Consider the following 18,945-nt stretch of genomic DNA (forward strand, 5'->3'; position numbering starts at 1 on the left):
AGTAGTTTGAAATAGAAAGACACAGATATATAGGGTGCCGTTTGTCCCAAATACATTCTGTATACAAAACCATCCCTAATACACAGAATTAATGTCTCTCATGGTATATAAGTATTTGTGACCATACACAGATAAAAAAATATACAAAAGACTATTTCTATTAAAGAATAAAAACAAAATCTGGTTAGTGCACAAAAGGATGTCATTATATCACAAACTCCATTCTGTACAGTTTAACAAGCAATCTGTCGCACAAATGTATAACCTCCATGTAACGGACGCACTTATGTGCAAAGTAACTTACAGAATGAATTATGTAAAAAAAAAAAAGTGGACATAATATATAATAGTGTAACTAACTAGTTCATGTCAATCTAAATTTGAATGACAAAATAGATATTTGTGATAGAAACCAAGATTTTATAGTACAGGATTCATTTTTTTCACAAAATGAAAGCTCAGTTTCACAAAACAGATAAAATAAACATTCTGCGAAGCAACACTGTCAGTCACATTCCTGAACCAATAAGAACAAAGCTTATTGCCATATAACAAACAAGATGAGAAGTTGCCAGCTCTGCTCCACATGGCTGCATCATCCCTAAGGCATAGTATCTGGCCTGCTATAGGGGGCACCTCTAATGTCCCCTGTGCTGAATAGTAATAAACATGAACAAACCTTTCCTAAAAGGGCTGCTGTCAAACACTACAGGTTCATAACTGGAAGTTTTTACAAATGGCTGAGAAATATAATGCTGCACTTATAATTATTGTTGAGAAAGAAAAGTATGCAAAACATAAATATGATCTTTTTTAGGTGATATGGCTATTCTTATTGTAGTAACCTGCTTGTGTGGCCATTTTGGTTAAGGGCATTCCTGCTGTTTTGCCATTGTCTTATGATTCACTCCTGTTCCTGTTTCCCTCTTCCTGTCTAAGCTGAGACAGGCCACACCTACCTGCCATGTTGTAATAAATGTACCAGAAGCAGGGGTGGAACTATAGAGAAAGCAGACCCTGCAGGGGGGGGCAGGAGGTATAGGGGCCCCATGAGGCCCTAATTCATATACAGTTTCAATAAATATTGGTAAAACAAGTCAACCTCTAAATATTTTGGGGGCCTGGAAAATAATTTGCTGTGGGGCCCAGTAATATCTAGTTACACCACTGAGTCCAGAAGTTCCTGTGCTTGTCTGGCTGTTTTGCCTGAACTAACACAGCAGAATCATTTAATCCACTACCAGCCAGTTTATCAGACATCACACAGCAGCCTAACCATCATTATAATTGGTCTAATATCCCTTCAATGATGTCTGACAAACACTCAGTTATAAGTTTTGTATAGCCACATATACCAGATTATATACCAATTCATTAAACCATATTTCATCACTATGGCAGCTTTGTCAAAAGCAGTGTAACAGTTTGTGAGTGAGCAGAGACTACCCATGTGTGAAGTTTTCCCATCTGGCAAATGTGGCTCAGTAAGACAGCTGAATGACCCACTGGCAGATGGAGTTCAGCAGTTTGTTGAAAAATTCTAAACTCACTCTGAGAAAAATACTATTTTTCTAATTATATTATTGTATGACATGCACCTGGATTGCAGCTGGGCAAGGAACTGCGCATTTCAGATTTGACAGTATTAATTATACAATGTCCCTAATTAGCGATAGGCAAATCTGTGCCACGAAATTCGCGAAACTGCGAAAAATTCACGAAACGCAATGGGTGAGCTACAATTTTTATACGTGCACCTATTTGGTCCAAATTCATTAAAGTCAATTGGCATCTGAAATTTTTATGCACGTGACAATTTTGACGCTCGCAATTTTTTTTGATGGTAATTTCCACAGAATTAGTGTCTGGCTAATTTAATCACCCATCACTATCCGTAATCACCAAGGTTACACATTGTACTACATAGACTTTAGGGGGCAAATTCACTAAGATTCGTAGTTGCACCAGCATCCGCTTCGCCACACTTCGCCAGGCGAATTTTCGCGAGCGCTACGCAAATTCACTAAAATCCGAAGTTGCGCTCAGGGGAAACGAAAGGTTGTGAAGTTGCACTAGTGTTAATTCGCCAGGCAAAGCGAAGTTACGCTAGCGATGCTTAATTTGCATACGGCGCAAATTGAATTTACAATGGAAGTATACGTAGCAGCACTATACATGCCTGGGAAACCTTCAAAACATCAAATAAAATGTTTATTTTGCCCTACACATGTGCCCACTGTATAGTTAAGTTGCCATGAGTTAGGAAATGTAGGGGGGAAGGAGGGGAGCCCCAAAAAAAATTTCGATTTTTTTCAGCCTGAAAAATTTTAAACTTTTTTTGAAGCAATCCCTATCTACTCTATTGCACTTCGCCTGGTCTGAGGCGGCGAAGGAAGTCTATCGTAAAAGGTAGCGTTCAGAAAAATGCGCGCGTCAGTGAATTTGCGTAGTTACGTCCATTGCGCAAATTCGCCAGGCGTAAGGGTGCGAATTAACACTAGCGAATTTACGCCAGTGTCCGTTAGTGAATCACCGAATTAACGAAAATGCGCTATGCTAGCGAATTAATGCTAGCGTTGGGCGCTTCGTCCTTTAGTGAATTTTCCCCTAGGGGTCATTAATGACTACAGTTGCCATGTGAGATGCCTGACACAATTGCATCCAATGCATTACAAATTGCACAATTATATTTGTGCTCTGACCCTAATCAGACCCAATTGCTCTTTTCTAATTCTGGGTGTCGTCATTACTGATGTGACATGGGCGCAGTTGTGCTCTCTGCACTAGTGTTGTGCCCCCCTCGACCTGCTCTCATGTGAAAGGCAGTGCTGGGCCAAGTCTGCTGGGCACCCTAAGTAGGGTTGCCACCTTTTCTGGAAAAAAATACCGGCCTATTTATTTTTTTTCCCTAATAATAACATTGGGATCAACCATCATTTTTACCGGCCAGGTGGCTACCCTAGCCCTAAACAACCCAGCCTACTATGTCGCCCCCCCCCTCCACATGCACGCAGGTGAACAATCGAGTGCCCACATACATACACATGCACAGATGATGCATACATGCACATGCGTAGAGGAGCATGAGTGCCCACGGTGCTGAGATTGCTTGCACGCATGTGCAGATGGGGGTTAGAACTAGGGGGAATCCGCAGAAGTGGTACAGTGCCTGGCGCCCTTCCAACTTTTCGCCCTAGGCACGTGCCTCTTCTGCCTACCCGTAATTCCGGCCCTGGTGAAAGGGGTAAGCACTGGGCAGGTAAAGGGACGGCATCATTAGAGCCCTTTTGTTATAAATAAATGTAAAGCATTGTGCAGCTTGTTGCTTCTATATAAATAAATTAATTATGATCCCCTAAAATTGCCCCTGCCTAAATGACCCCTTTTGTTTACAAAAAGTACAGCTCATATAACCTACACATCATACTATACAGAATATGTGTGCACATGATCGTCCCTCATCTGACTATACCTATTATGTAGTAGTTGAACTATAGCTAAGCACATTATTAAGAGACTGCTAGAAGCTAACTGGTGCAAGATTACAGCTAGGAGGAGATGTTGGAGCCTAACAATCATATATACAAAACTGACTCTGAGAGTTTGTCAGACATCATTGAAGGGATATTAGACCAATTATAATGATGAATTAGGCTGCAAGATGATGTGTGATAAACTGGCTGGTAGTGTGTAAGAAGGTGATTGGTTTGTGTGCATGAAAACGTGTATTGTATGTGTAAAGTGAATGTGAGTGTTGTAAAAATGTTGAAATGATTGAAAGTGTTAAATGTAATTGATTGGAAGTGTTAAATGTTTTGGAGACTGTAATGTGTAAAATGCACCACAAGGTGGCAGTGTTGTCATGCAAATGAATGGTAAAGGTTTCATGTGGTGAACTGGGGAAAAGCACATGCACTGCAGTGAGGACAGTACATGATAGGGAAATGTTAAAAGCACATGCACAGTGAATGTTAAGGGGATGGTTGTTATGGGATAGTATATAAAGGGATGAAACACAGTAATGGGTGTTCAGTGGATGCTTCTGAAGAAAAGTAGATAGTGATAGGCTACCGTAAAAGTACTAGGTACTACAGATAGTGAGTGGACCACTTGAATGGGTAGTTAAGACCCCAACGAGGAGTGAGTGGCTTAGGAGCCAAGGCTTTGCCAGTGAGGGCTGGAGTGTTAGGGGAACACGAACATCCTGAAGGAGGGGCACAAGAAAAATCCTATCTGGAGTAGGCCAGAGGGGCATAGGACGTATACCGGACTGGTAGGACCAGAAGGTGGAAAATTCCTATCCCAAAAGGTCAGTGGTGCACTGCTGTGGTGTCAGCCCGACTGAAGTAGGAAGGTGGTAAGTCGCCTTGGAAAGGGGTGTTCCTGTGTCTCCAGTGATTTCGTGTGAGGGGTTCGTAAAAGGAAGTTATTGCTCTGCAAGGAAGGGAGTAAGTGACACCCATGGGACTGTGTCCTTGGATTGTACAAAATTAATGGATATCGAAAAGTATTGCCAATGTGGATTTCCATCTGTCCAGTGAATTCGTGTGAGGGGTTCGTAAAAGGAAGTTATTGCTCTGCAAGGAAGGGAGTAAGTGACACCCATGGGACTGTGTCCTTGGATTGTACAAAATTAATGGATATCGAAAAGTATTGCCAATGTGGATTTCCATCTGTCCAGTGAATTCGTGTGAGGGGTTCGTAAAAGGAAGTTATTGCTCTGCAAGGAAGGGAGTAAGTGACACCCATGGGACTGTGTCCTTGGATTGTACAAAATTAATGGATATCGAAAAGTATTGCCAATGTGGATTTCCATCTGTCCAGTGAAGTTTCGTTGCAATGGTGACGGCGGGGCATTAACCCTTAACCCCCCTTACAACTGGATTAAATGATTCTGCTGTGTTAGTTCAAGCAAAGCAGCCAGACAAGCACAGGAACTTCTGGTATAACTAGATATTACTGGGCCCCACAGCAAATTATTTTCCAGGCCCCCAAAATGTTTAGAGGTTGACTTGTTTTACCAATATTTATTGAAACTGTATATGAATTAGGGCCTCATGGGGCCCCTATACCTCCTGTCCCCCCCTGAAGGGTCTGCTTTCTCTATAGTTACTCCCCTGCTTCTGGTACATTTATTACAACATGGCAGGTAGGTGTGGCCTGTCCCATTATTGCTCTCAGCTTAGACAGGAAGAGGGAAACAGGAACAGGAGTGAATCATAAGACAATGGCAAAACAGCAGGAATGCCCTTAACCAAAATGGCCACACAAGCAGGTTACTACAATAAGAATAGCCATATCACCTAAAATGATCATATTTATGTTTTGCATACTTTTCTTTCTCTACAACCGTTATAAGTGCAGCATTATATTTCTTCCAATTATGAACCTGTAGCAGCCCTTTTAGGAAATGTTTGTTCATGTTTATTACTATGCAGCACAGGGGACATAGTAATGAAAGAGCTTTAACTCATCTCATATGGTAAATATCTCATGGTCTTTTTTGCATTTTGTTTTTGTACATTTTATTTTTACTTGTGGGGAATATTATATAAATACATGATGTGTGCTCTAATTTGAATGCCTATTGGCTTAAGTGTTTTTTACTTTTCAGGAATTAAATGGGGCAATTTACAGAATACACATTTGACTAGCATTTGTATAGCGATTTTAGTTATTAGCACTGAGTATAAGCTAAACAAGGCTAACTACACCTGAGTACGGTTATAACACAGACATGCTCTATGTATCCATTAGTGGATGTCCCAGCACACACAGAGCTTTACTCTCAACACACACCACCCGGTTCAGAATTGGATGGCTAATACCCGTATGTAGGGACATGTACCATATGAGATGAGTTAAAGCTCTTTCATCTAAAGGGGAGAGCAGTATGCACGTTCCTGGGCGGTATTGAAGGCCATACTAGATTTACTGCATAACGTAAGGGCACTTTGAATGTAACTGTGAGGGAGCTCACTACAACACAGACCTTCAATCTTATCTCTTATTGGATACTATTCGTAACATAAAACACTTAAATGAACAGCTGCGGCTAAACTAAGCAGGAAATGACCATAGAGGGCAGCAGAATGTTACTTAGTATTGTTTTTAACCATTTTAACAGTGTAAAGTGTAGGAGAGGTTTAATTCAATTTAAATGTTGGTGTGTTATGTAATTGTTAGAAGTTATACACCGAATGAGTGTATTTTTTTAAATATGTGCAGGCTAATTATGTGACGTATACTGATGATCATGCTGACACGTCTATTTCAATCTGACTAATGTTCCCGCCCTTTCTGTGTATTTAAAGCATTTCTGTAATCCCTGTCAGTACTTTAAGAAAGGCCTCTGAGGTCGAAACGTCAGTCTCCGATGTGAATAAAGGTTTCTTAATTTTTCCTAAGCCTTGAGAGTGCGGACCTGTTTTGTACTATATATATATATATATATATATATATATATAGATATATATATATATATATATATATATATATATATATGGATCTAGCCAAAACGTTTATAATAAACATTATGATTTTTATAAGTCCTGAGAATGCGGACTTTCTTGTAGTATATATATATATATATATATATAAACAGCAAAAAGGGTCCGCACTCTCAGGTCTTAAAAATGTAAAAAAGTTTTATTGTTAATGCCAGACTAACGTTTCGGCCTCCTCCGAGGCCTTTCTCAAAGTGTCTAGTAGATTACATGAATGCCTTAAATACAAGAGTTGGCAGGAACATAGACAAATTGGAACTGACGTGTTATTGCATCATTGAAACGTAGCAGCCATACAGATGCCTGCATATAAATGTGTTAAAAATACTTAGTACATACACAAAAAGCATTTATACATAATTTCAACTTTTTACACAATAAAACCAAAGTATTGCTAAAAGCACAAACTAAAGTAACAGTTGCTAGTATTCATTTCCTTATCTCAGAATAAAACAATGTTGCAAAAATGTTACACAAGATGCGTCAAAAATTGAGTTAAGGTGACAGGCCTGCTCTGAAGTTCTGTCCATCTGTTATAATGATCTATATATCAAATATGTGTCAAGTGTAAAAAACTACCTCTCAATTAACGGTAAGTGGCAACCTGTAGAATATCCTATGTTCCCCGAATTCAACTAAGTGGGCCCCTGCTACTATTCCTATCCTCGGAATGTTAAATCCAAGCTCAGCCACTGAGGGAGGGGCGTTCAAATGTAATATCACCCCCCTGTGTGGCTAGCCATGGTGTGTTAGTTCATACCCCGTTATGGATCCGTGACATCTCCACTACGCTGACACACTCATTCTAAGTAATCACTAAGTATATGTGTCCCTTGAGCCCGTAAACCTATAATATATGTGAATATTACCGTTAATTGAGAGGTAGTTTTTTACACTTGACACATATTTGATATATAGATCATTATAACAGATGGACAGAACTTCAGAGCAGGCCTGTCACCTTAACTCAATTTTTGACGCATCTTGTGTAACATTTTTGCAACATTGTTTTATTCTGAGATAAGGAAATGAATACTAGCAACTGTTACTTTAGTTTGTGCTTTTAGCAATACTTTCGTTTTATTGTGTAAAAAGTTGAAATTATGTATAAATGCTTTTTGTGTATGTACTAAGTATTTTTAACACATTTATATGCAGGCATCTGTATGGCTGCTACGTTTCAATGATGCAATAACACGTCAGTTCCAATTTGTCTATGTTCCTGCCAACTCTTGTATTTAAGGCATTCATGTAATCTACTAGACACTTTGAGAAAGGCCTCGGAGGAGGCCGAAACGTTAGTCTGGCATTAACAATAAAACTTTTTTACATTTTTAAGACCTGAGAGTGCGGACCCTTTTTGCTGTTTGTACAATGAAATTTTGGACACTGCACCCAGGCAATTTAAACCATTTATCGAGAGTGCTGGCTTTTCCGTTGACTGTTACTTGTAATTTTAGCCGCGCACCCGTGATACTTCTGATACATTAACAATTTAACTGATTGAATGTTTTTTCAAGATTGGCATCGCAAGATATACTGTTGGCTGACGCAGTGGACACATCCCCCAGAGGCCCATAATGGTCTGGAGTGGAGACCGCTAACCTGCAGCCTAGAAGGATGGCTGCGGTTTTAGCGTTCGTATTAGACTCCATCTGCTCACTACCCTCAACAAATAAGGAATGATAGACGGAGTGGCTCAGCATGGCAACCATAAGGATATATCTAGCCAATAAAGACAGCTACATACGAAGGTGTTCCCTGTGATAGCGGAGGAGACTGGTGTCCGAAGAGGCCGGCCGCATGTGAGTTTGGCGCTCCAAGCCGGCAGTGTTCCGGTGTTTGAATGTTCATGCACTTCGCGCGGTCTCTCCTGTTGTTGCCTTCCGTGTCCCTAATGTCTGTGCGGACTCACCAGACACCAACACCAATATTCGGTTGGGGTGAGCGCCCTCCAACTACGGCGAATATAGGATTGACATGGAAAATATATTTTAAACTTCCCGCGGTTTGCCCTGTATCTGCATCATATCACTGCACTGTGTGTACGAGTGGGAGATTGAACAGGATGGACGGAGATACGCGTATTTGTCCTGCAGTGAAGGTAAAACTTTCTGTGGTGCTTATTATGAACACAGACATGCAGGGGCCGGTATGTGATGTCCCCAACTATTTATCCAAGAGATGGTGTATATGGGACTCTGAAATGCACACGCCCGACATGTTCTATAACCTCTCCACTAACACCTGCTGTCGATAGAATGGGCCTGATACTTTTGAACATTCAGTGGAAATTGGGCCAGCCTGAGTTGGGAGACGATTAACAATTGAAGTATGGTGTGATAACAATCGAAGTGTGGCATGATACTGACTTTTTTGAACACTTAAAACACTATATATTTTATATATCGACCTAAGATTACATTATTTATATTTTTTGAATACTTTTTGAATTTTTTTATATATTTTTTATATATTTTTTTATATATTTTTTTATATTTTTTAGCCACGTGGATTATATCTAATTTTGTGTTACTTTGTGGGGTCTATACCTATACACTTATTGATTATGGTTACTTGGGGAGATTTCTGACTGAGCACTTATGCAAGTGGGATATAGTGGTTTGGGAAACCGGGTGGTTAACACACAATAGATAATACTGAATTATGTGTAACCGAGGGTGTATTGATTTATTTATTTATTTATGGGCTAGTATACATGGTTTGGATTTCTTTAATATTCACATATATTATAGGTTTACGGGCTCAAGGGACACATATACTTAGTGATTACTTAGAATGAGTGTGTCAGCGTAGTGGAGATGTCACGGATCCATAACGGGGTATGAACTAACACACCATGGCTAGCCACACAGGGGGGCGATATTACATTTGAACGCCCCTCCCTCAGTGGCTGAGCTTGGATTTAACATTCCGAGGATAGGAATAGTAGCAGGGGCCCACTTAGTTGAATTCGGGGAACATAGGATATTCTACAGGTTGCCACTTACCGTTAATTGAGAGGTAGTTTTTTACACTTGACACATATTTGATATATAGATCATTATAACAGATGGACAGAACTTCAGAGCAGGCCTGTCACCTTAACTCAATTTTTGACGCATCTTGTGTAACATTTTTGCAACATTGTTTTATTCTGAGATAAGGAAATGAATACTAGCAACTGTTACTTTAGTTTGTGCTTTTAGCAATACTTTGGTTTTATTGTGTAAAAAGTTGAAATTATGTATAAATGCTTTTTGTGTATGTACTAAGTATTTTTAACACATTTATATGCAGGCATCTGTATGGCTGCTACGTTTCAATGATGCAATAACACGTCAGTTCCAATTTGTCTATGTTCCTGCCAACTCTTGTATTTAAGGCATTCATGTAATCTACTAGACACTTTGAGAAAGGCCTCGGAGGAGGCCGAAACGTTAGTCTGGCATTAACAATAAAACTTTTTTACATTTTTAAGACCTGAGAGTGCGGACCCTTTTTGCTGTTTGTACAATGAAATTTTGGACACTGCACCCAGGCAATTTAAACCATTTATCGAGAGTGCTGGCTTTTCCGTTGACTATATATATATATATATATATATATATATATATATATATACACATACATATTATACACAGTATAATATATACAGTAAAGCTGGAACAGTTAAGTATGTAAGAGTTCCAGGCACATCTTTATAAAGGTTTAGTTATCCTTTAAAGAATAGAGCTGTGTATACAGTTTGACCCTATACAATCAACAAGCAATGGATGGGTTTTTTTATATTGTCAATGCTGTGCACATATATTGTACATTGGTTCTTAAAATTTACACAAAATAATTTGTTTGATTTTAGATTTAAATAAGGATGTTTAGAATGTTTTAATATTAAAGGGATTCTGTCATGTTGTTATGATGTAGTTTTTATTTCTAAATTACACTGTTTAAATTACAAATAATGCACTCTATATAAAATTGTATTCCTAAACTAGTTGTAATATTGGTGTGTAGGCTCCATCTCGGGTCATTGTGCTTAATCCTGTGCTTTCAGTAAGAGCCAGCACTTCATGATGGAACTGCTTTCAGACAGGCTATTGTTTCTCCTACTCAGTGTCACAGTGGGACTTGTTGAGTGCTATTCTCATATCTAGCAGGGAGCTGTTATCTTGTGTCAGGGTGATGTTATTTGGTTACCATCCCACTGTTCTATTGATTGGCTTCTGGGGGGAAAATCAGTGGCATAACTACCGGGGGAGCAGGGGGTGCAGGAGGTGCAATTTTGCCAGGGCCCCGGCAGCTCGCACGCCACTCGTAAATGGGAAATGTGGCCGTAAATGCAGCTGTTTCCAGACGTACGGAGGGGGCAGGGCCCAGCTGCACGTCCCGCACCAGGGCCCCCCCGTCTAGTTACGTCTCTGGGGGAAAGGGAGATTTCAGTGTAGACTTCTGCTGGAGTAGCGATATGAACGCATTTTCACACACTTTTTTAAGTTCTACCGATTTCTTATTGATCATTAGTACAAGTCCTTGGAGAGATCTTTCACATGTAGGCAGCTAATTGGAACACGTAGGGGGGCCACCAACAGGCCTGTCTGACCAATATCTGGCAGATTCAAAATATTGTCAGATAAGGGGCACATGAATTAATTTCACATCTGGTGGGTCTCCATAGACTCCTCTGTATGATCTGGAACCTAGGCCAGATGGGACCAAGACCAGCTTATCTGACAACTCTCCAAACAAGTAGATCTGGGGTGTATGGCCATTTTTACCCTATAATAATGTTTATTATTCTGAATTGACCATTTATAATACAAAGACTGATGAGTTGCCAATGACACTCCTGCCTGGCAGTTCTGGGCTCCTGAGATTTGACTTCAACATCTGAGTTTGTATGTTCACCCTATGTTTTCCTCTTAGTACTTGAGTTTCCTCCCAGACATATAAAGCATAACTGGATGATCCTAAAATATTGTTTAAATTATATCCTTATATATGGTGCTTAGTGATGTCATCAGTTACAACCAGTGCTTAGTGATGTACTTGACTCATTGAAACATGTGTATTATAAAAAAAAATAATGTACCCTGTTTGACTTTGACTTTATATATATTCATGGACCTTGGTGACTTATGATATCCTTATATTTTACAAAAGGAGGGATAGATAGATAAAGATATACATGTGTGTCTGCGTGTATATTTGTATAATGTACCCATATTATATTATTATATAGATATATTATTACATTATAATACATTAGTTTCTGTGAGTTATGTGACAGAAATTATATCACCGAGAACCAATTATAACTGATGACGTCTATAAGCACTGTTTATATAGTGAATAAAGTACTTCTAATATCCTCATATTTTGCAACAGGGGGTATGTTACTTATTATAATACACAAGTTTCAGTGAGTCATGTGACACAAATGACATCAGAACTCACCGTTTATAACTGACAAGATATTCATAGCTTTTGTGTATTGTAAGGATATAATACACAAGAGCCATGAACATCCTGATATCCTTATAAACAGTGCTTAGTGATGTCATCAGTTATAATCTGAGTTTAGTGATGTCATTTCTGTCACATGACTCACTGAAACTTATTATAATATTTATAACAAATAACATAACCCCTGTTGCAAAATATGAGGATATTAGAAGTCACCTTGTGCCTTCGGCCTTGTCCTTTTATATGATCATGGAACTCCTCTGTAACTTATAATATCCTTATATTTTTCAAGATGGGGTACTTTATTCAATATATCATTTACAGGATAGTAATGGCTCTTGTGTATTCTATTATACAGGGGCGTAACTACAGAGGAAGCAGACCCTGCGGCTGCAGGGGGGCCCAGAAGGTACAGGGGGCCCCATGAGGCTCTTATTGATGAGCAATTTGAACATATATTGTTAAAACAGGACAAACACTAGATATGTTGGGGGCCCTAAAATTAATTTGCTATGGGGCCCAGCAACATCTAGTTACGCCACTGAATGTATATACATAATATTACAGGAATAAAAGACAGTGTGTGCAGTCAATAACTTTATTGTTATATTATCACTTTTTGAAGTTTAAAAATACAATGTTTGTTATACATAATCCTATATAATTCTGTTCTCTTTTTATTATTTAAGTTTGCAAAATTCTTTCTTTACTCCGTATCTTTCTTGTCAGGCCCATGAAATTTTCCTTTCCGCTGTATGCTTCTGCCAGGACCGTACAATTTGCAGACTTTTGTTTTCCGCCATGATCTTTTCGTCGGCTCATACATTTTGATAGCTGTGGTTTTTGGTGTGGTTTTTGCTGTGGTTTTGTTAAATCTATAAAATTTGCAAACTTGTCTAGGTGTTTTTTCCTTTTCTTGCAATGAAGGTTCATCTTTCTTGTCAGCATCTTCGGTAACAGGTTCCACTTCACTGTAAATAAAAAAAAAAAGAGTGTTACTTCACAATTATCTGATATGTGCTTGTGTTGAACACACATGTTTTTCAAAATAATATTTGGCATTGCATGGAAAGGTTCTTCTCAGGCAAATGTTTTTGAATGCTCAGGTGTTATATCGGGGTATAGAAACTAGAAAACTTACCGCTTGGTTTGTGCTGATTTATAAATCCACATCAATATTAATAATAAAAAGAACTCTGCTTCAAATAGAAGTTCTTCATCACCACATGTATCTTCACTTGGTTCAACATGTACAAGTTGCTTTTCACTGTGGATTAGAAAAAAGGATTAATTCTTCACACTCTATCTAACCTGAAACTGTGCTGAACAAATATTATTTAAGTTAACATGTTGTCTTTGAAAGATGAATTTACAGCTATAAGATGTCTGCTGGCAGACACAATTTGCACTGTTTTATGACCTAAAAGTTCGGTTATGGAACCCGTTATCCAGAAAGCTCAGGACCAGGTGTTTTCCAGATAAGGTGTCTTTCTGCATTTTGGATCTCCATACCTTTAAAATTAAATAAACCCAATAGGATTGTTGTGCCTCCAGTAAGGATTATTTACTGTGTATATATCAGTTGGCATCAAGTACAAGGTACTGTTTTATTATTATTATTATTATAGGAAAAAAAGTAAATAATATTTTAAAATGTCAGGTATTTGATTAAAAATGAGTAGATGTTTCCAGTTGTTTCCAGTTGTTTCACTGTATACAAACATGAACATATATGTTTTTCAAAGGTTAATATTGCATGGAAAGGTTCTTCTCAGGCAAATGTTTTTGAATGCTCAGGTGTTACTGTATATCGGGGTATAGAAACTAGAAATCTTACCGCTCAAGTTCTGCTGATTTATAAATCGACGTCAATATTAATATGAAACAGAACTCCGTTTCACATAGAAGTTCTTCATCACCACATGTATCTTCTCTTGGTTCAACATGTACAAGTTGCTTTTCACTGTGGATTAGAAAAAAAGAATTAATTCTTCATATTCTATTTAACCTGAAACTGTGCTGAACAAATATTACTTGCGTTAAAATGTTGTCTTTGAAAGATGAATTTACAGCTATAAAATTTGCACTGTTTTGTGACCTAAAAGTACAGATATGGGACCTGTTATCCAGAAAGCTCAGGACCTGTTGTTTTCCAGATAAGGGGTTTTTCTGCAATTTGGATCTCCATACTTTAAATCTACTTTAAAATCATTTAAACATTAAATAAACCCAATAGGATTGTTTTGCCTGCAGTAAGGATTATTTACTGTATATATATATATCGGTTGGCATCAAGTACAAGGTACTGTTTTATTATTATAGGAAAAAAAGGAAATTATATTTTAAAATGTCAAGTATTGGATTAAAAATGAGTCTATAGTAGATGGCTTTCCCATAATTCAGAACATTCATTGTACTACAATTTTCAAAATGATATAGCAAACTCACGTGTCTGGTTCTGCAGACTGATGTAAACATGTCAATAATAGTAACAAGAGCTCCATTTGCAATAGAAGCTCATCTTCCTCATTGCCACAGATGTTCCCAGTTGGTTGAATAGGTTTCTCTTCACTGTAATAGAAAACAAGTATCAGTCAACTGTTATTGTGTGAAATCATAATATTGAATAAGGCGCATTGACTAACACTGAGCAGATTTGCACCTGAGCTGTTCAATAAACAAACTGTTGTTATGGTTTACTGCTCTGGTATAAAGCTGCCCAACATTGGTAAAGGGCCCATATTTGTACACAGCATTGATAATGCTGTGAAAGAACTAAAATAATATGTTTTACAATCTCACATTTGTTTTTCTGTTTCAGAGACCTCCGGTATCTCTATTACAGTTTCAGAGTCCTCCGGTATCTCTATTACTGTTTCAGAGTTCTTCGGTGTCTCTATTACAATTTCAGAGTCCTCCGGTATCTCTATTACTCTGTAAAAGAAATATGAACAAGTTAAAAACCAAGTAATTCTGGGGATGTGTAAAACACCATAATCATCTATTTATAAATGATATAATGGCTTGGAATAGAATGGCATAGAGCTTAGCAAACTTACATATCAGGTTTTGAAGGCTCTAAAGTCTGTGGCAGGAATGAGGACGTTTCTAACTCAAATTTCAGTGAAGGGGCTCTGTCCTCCTCAATGTCGTCGTCTTCAATATTTTTATATAACACTGAACTATAAAATAAAACAAGCATTACATTCCTGACATTTATTTCTTGTTGTGTTGAGCAGATAATTTACAAACTCAATAGGGGTTACACTATACCCCCCACAAAGAGTGCAACTAAAAGGGTGCACAATGCAGAGACCAGTAATCCAAGGGGAGTGAAAGTTCTCTGTAAGTGAGCACCCTGGTATTTAAATGACTATACATCATTTTATAATCACATTTACTGAAACCCGCATTTAACTACTATATCAGCAAATATGATGTTGCTGGGGGATATAATCTGAATTCATTATACTTACATGTTGAGGTTTTGAGCAGTGGATGACTTGCTCTTTATGTCCTTCAATTGTTCCTGCAAGCCTTCTCCTTTTTCTTTATTATCTATAATCTCCTCGATGGTCATTGAACGTAGTACCCTGTACAAATAGAGGTGTTTAGGTCTAAGAAAACTTCTTAAATCTGAACTTGTAAGTTACAAATCTGTATAAGCAGCACTTTAAAGCCACTCTTGTATTCTACTAGGGACGCACCAAATCCACTATTTGGGATTCGGGCGAATCTCTGAATCCTTGGTCAAAGATTCGGCTGAATACCGAACCAAATCCAAATTAGGGGCAGGAAAGGAACAAGTGGAAAAAATTCCTCTTTTGTGACGAAAAGTCATGTGATTTCCCTACCCGCCCCTAATTTACATATGCAAATTAGGATTCGGTTCGGCCATGCACAAGGATTCAGGTGATTCTGAATCCTGTGAAAAAGGCAGAATCCCGAATCGAATCCTGGATTCAGTGCATCCCTATATTCTACTAATATATCACATGCCATGCCAAGCAAACTTACTTTTTACGTTTCTTATTCTCAGAAGGTTTTTTCGGTAACAACACCAAAGACTCCAGTAAGCTGAAAGCATTAACTGGTGAAAAAGCACCACTTTTAGGTTCTGGAATGCTGGAAGGGGCCTCTTTTTTCTCTTTCTTTTCACTGTAAAAAATAGAAAAGTGTAAACATCATCAGAATGTCTTTCGTTTGCTTTTGGGGTATATATATATATAATCAGTTAATATTCTAATGAAAAGGAAACTATATAACGGGTTGGTACAAACCTATTAGGGCTTTCAGTTGCTGCTTCAGACTGTACAGTCACTGGTAGGTTCTCTACTTTCACAACTGGTTTCTTTATCTTCTTCTTTCGCCTACTTTCTTTATTCACAGATCTAAAAACAAATAAAAGATGTATTGGTAATTCTAAGCAGTCATTCATGACATATTTTCCTTAGGTGGGAGATATAGTTAGTTGAGGCCTACATACCTTTTAGCAGTTTTTGTGTTTTCCTCTGGCTGTGCTGCCTCAGAAGGCGTCTCAGTTGTCATTGGTGGTTCCTTTGCATCAGCAACTTCTTTCTTCTGCTTCTTTCTCTTACATTTTTTCAGCGCAGAACTAAATAAATAAAAAATAAAATTAGGGCTGAGGATACTTCCCTGAGAGAGGATGTGCGTGCAGTTTGGTAAATAATATTTGTATAAATCTTAGCATTCTAACATGGTTTATTTCATATGACTTTACAAAAAAGGGACCTAATTCTTCCCAAACAGAATAATGTATGCTATTATTTTTATTTTACAGCAATAGAAAAATCTATTTGCTGCCTGTATTTAAATAATGGAAAATTGTGACTCTTCTATTAAATTGTAAGCTAGAACATCACATTACCAATGGCTTAAGTGGAAGAATATAGTAAATTGAGGCCTACAAACCTAACACGGCTTTTGGCTGATGTCGTTTGTTGCAAAGGAACTGTTTCTGGTGGGTTCTCTATGTCAATATCAGGCTTATGCTTTGTTATCTTCTGTTTCATTTTTTTGCACACTCTCCTGAAACTAAAACAAAGACCAGTTTATTGAATCTTACTGTATGTTTTTAAAGTCAAAGCTACAACTGTAGGTGAAATGCTGAGGTTTACAAACCTGTTGGGGCTTTCAGGAGATGTTTCCTCTGGCTGTGCTGCCACCGGTGGGTTTTCAACATCGTGAACCACTTTCTTCTTCTGCTTTATTTTTACATATACTAACCTGTAGTGACATAAGAAAAGTTTGTGAAGTTTTAGTGGATGTGTATAACATTAGAAGCCTTGTAGCACAATTATATCTTATGCTGATTTAAACGAGGACGCCCACTGTTGCTGCCTGGGGTTTAATGTTGTATTATAGTGTACTGATAATGTTTTAATTGGTTCTGGCAGCATCTAGTCATATGAATGAGCCAAAATATTGTGCTGTGGGGCCCAGTAATGTCTAATTATGTCACTATATATAATATATATTTAATACCCCTGTAAGTAAAGTGGCTTACCATACAATAATACCAAGCACAGGAAATGTCAGCATTACCACTATTACCACTATTGGAATTACATGTTTTCTATTTAAATCTTCTTCAGTTCCATTAACACTTCTCTTCCACTGGATTCTAGGTTCATCAAGTGTTTCATCAAAACCGTTTATCTCAAAAGCTAAAGGAGGGGAAAAAGCGAAAGCATTTAAGAACATTTTTCAATAAAACGTCTGTTGCTACTTTAAGCTACAGTTTTTAGAACAAAATAGTGGCAAAATGGGATGATATTAAAAACTAGGAACTGCGCACTGAATGAGAAGATTCATTTGTAATAATGTAGTGGAAGTTATAGCCTGGATGTGTACTAATCAAAATTTGAACTTGGGAAACAACAGTTTTTGTTTAAATTGACTTGAATCAAAAATTTGCTAAACTCAAATTTTGCTTATTTATTAACAAATTTTCATCGAAATAAACTTGATTGAATAAAACCATAAAAAATAACCGAAATACATCAAATTTATATTTTCATCATTTTCAACGGGTCTACAAACTCTCAAAATAGTGGTTTTTTTTAACTCAAATTAAAAAAAATTGCTTAAACTTTGCCTATGACAACTCCCATAGGCTTCTACACAAACTCACAAGCTTTTGTATACAGTTTTGTTTTTTCAAATTGTTTGCACTTATAAAACGTTAAACATTTGTGTTTTCCCTTCAAAAAAATATTTAACTGCAGTAAAAATCTGGTTTTGAAGCTTTAAATCATAATTCATTGGGAATTTTAATTTAAAACAATATAAATCTATAGGCTATGTTCAAGTTATATACACTACAAACAAGCCATGCTTATTGATTTATATTTGTTTTTTAATTTTAGAACAGCTATCATAATTTTAATTCAGGTGTGGTATACAGAAACTATATAAAGAAACTGTCCTAAGATGTCCTATTAACCATAAACTGTAATGCTTGGCAGAACTTAGGACTAATTAAGGCATCGGAGTTCACATTCTCTATTTACCTGACGTAGATTGGTAGAAAAGATGATAAAGTCCAAATATGATAATCCATATGATAGATAATGAATTCATGTTCTTCTAGTTCTGGTATAGAAAAATATAAGAAAGAAAATAATTATTGGATGGATGTAAAGGATTCAAACACCTAATAAAAATCATCTGTATTTATTTACATTTTTTTAATAGATCATATTCAATGAGAACATTGGTTCAACTTATTTTCTATTAAATAATACCCAAATGTTAGTCATTTCCTACTTTAAGTTCTTTTAAATGTTGGATGGAATGATATATGAATTGCAATGAAGTATAAAAAGGGAAAAAATAAGCACTCAAGATAAGTGTTTATCCTTCACTTCTTATGCCTCCTGATGCTTCTCGTCCAATGGTAAAACTTTAGACTGAGCACAAGAACAGTGCATAGATAAACAACAAGCTACAC

At 37.4% G+C, this 18,945-nt stretch overlaps 3 protein-coding genes across 4 annotated transcripts in view; 1 reads left to right on the forward strand and 2 right to left on the reverse strand.

The window, feature by feature from the left end:
* The window catches only part of LOC108718548 (disks large-associated protein 1-like), a 208,135-nt gene that overhangs the window by 100,817 nt on the left and 88,373 nt on the right, over positions 1-18,945 (forward strand). The gene's annotated exons all lie outside the window — the stretch shown is intronic.
* LOC121394717 lies at positions 13,634-16,410 on the reverse strand. The gene is made up of 6 exons (XM_041566389.1): positions 16,253-16,410; positions 15,990-16,130; positions 15,449-15,565; positions 15,032-15,154; positions 14,421-14,906; positions 13,634-13,935 (listed from the first exon to the last, which is right to left on the reverse strand). Exons 1-5 carry the CDS (start codon positions 16,408-16,410, stop codon positions 14,771-14,773), a joined length of 675 nt encoding a protein of 224 aa, XP_041422323.1. The 3' UTR covers positions 13,634-13,935; positions 14,421-14,770.
* Positions 16,440-18,614, reverse strand: LOC121394718. The gene is made up of 5 exons (XM_041566390.1): positions 18,506-18,614; positions 17,500-17,659; positions 17,115-17,219; positions 16,905-17,027; positions 16,440-16,587 (listed from the first exon to the last, which is right to left on the reverse strand). The coding sequence occupies exons 1-5, from the start codon at positions 18,573-18,575 to the stop codon at positions 16,440-16,442; spliced, it is 606 nt and encodes a 201-aa protein (XP_041422324.1). The 5' UTR covers positions 18,576-18,614.

This window comes from Xenopus laevis, chromosome 6L, assembly GCF_017654675.1.
Source record: "Xenopus laevis strain J_2021 chromosome 6L, Xenopus_laevis_v10.1, whole genome shotgun sequence".
NCBI lineage: Eukaryota > Metazoa > Chordata > Amphibia > Anura > Pipidae > Xenopus > Xenopus laevis.

Excerpts from the sequence above, each read along its gene's own strand:
- LOC121394717 (XM_041566389.1), bottom strand. The coding sequence starts at position 16,410 with ATGAATGACTGCTTAGAATTACCAATACATCTTTTATTTGTTTTTAGA. Across the intron at positions 16,131-16,252 it reads GCAACTGAAAGCCCTAATAG|TGAAAAGAAAGAGAAAAAAG; the intron begins GTTTGTACCAAC and ends TATTTTTTACAG. Across the intron at positions 15,155-15,448 it reads ACTGCTCAAAACCTCAACAT|TTCAGTGTTATATAAAAATA; the intron begins GTAAGTATAATG and ends TTTATTTTATAG.
- LOC121394718 (XM_041566390.1), bottom strand. The coding sequence starts at position 18,575 with ATGAATTCATTATCTATCATATGGATTATCATATTTGGACTTTATCAT. Across the intron at positions 17,220-17,499 it reads GTGCTTGGTATTATTGTATG|GTTAGTATATGTAAAAATAA; the intron begins GTAAGCCACTTT and ends ATGTCACTACAG. Across the intron at positions 17,028-17,114 it reads TCTCCTGAAAGCCCCAACAG|TTTCAGGAGAGTGTGCAAAA; the intron begins GTTTGTAAACCT and ends TCTTTGTTTTAG.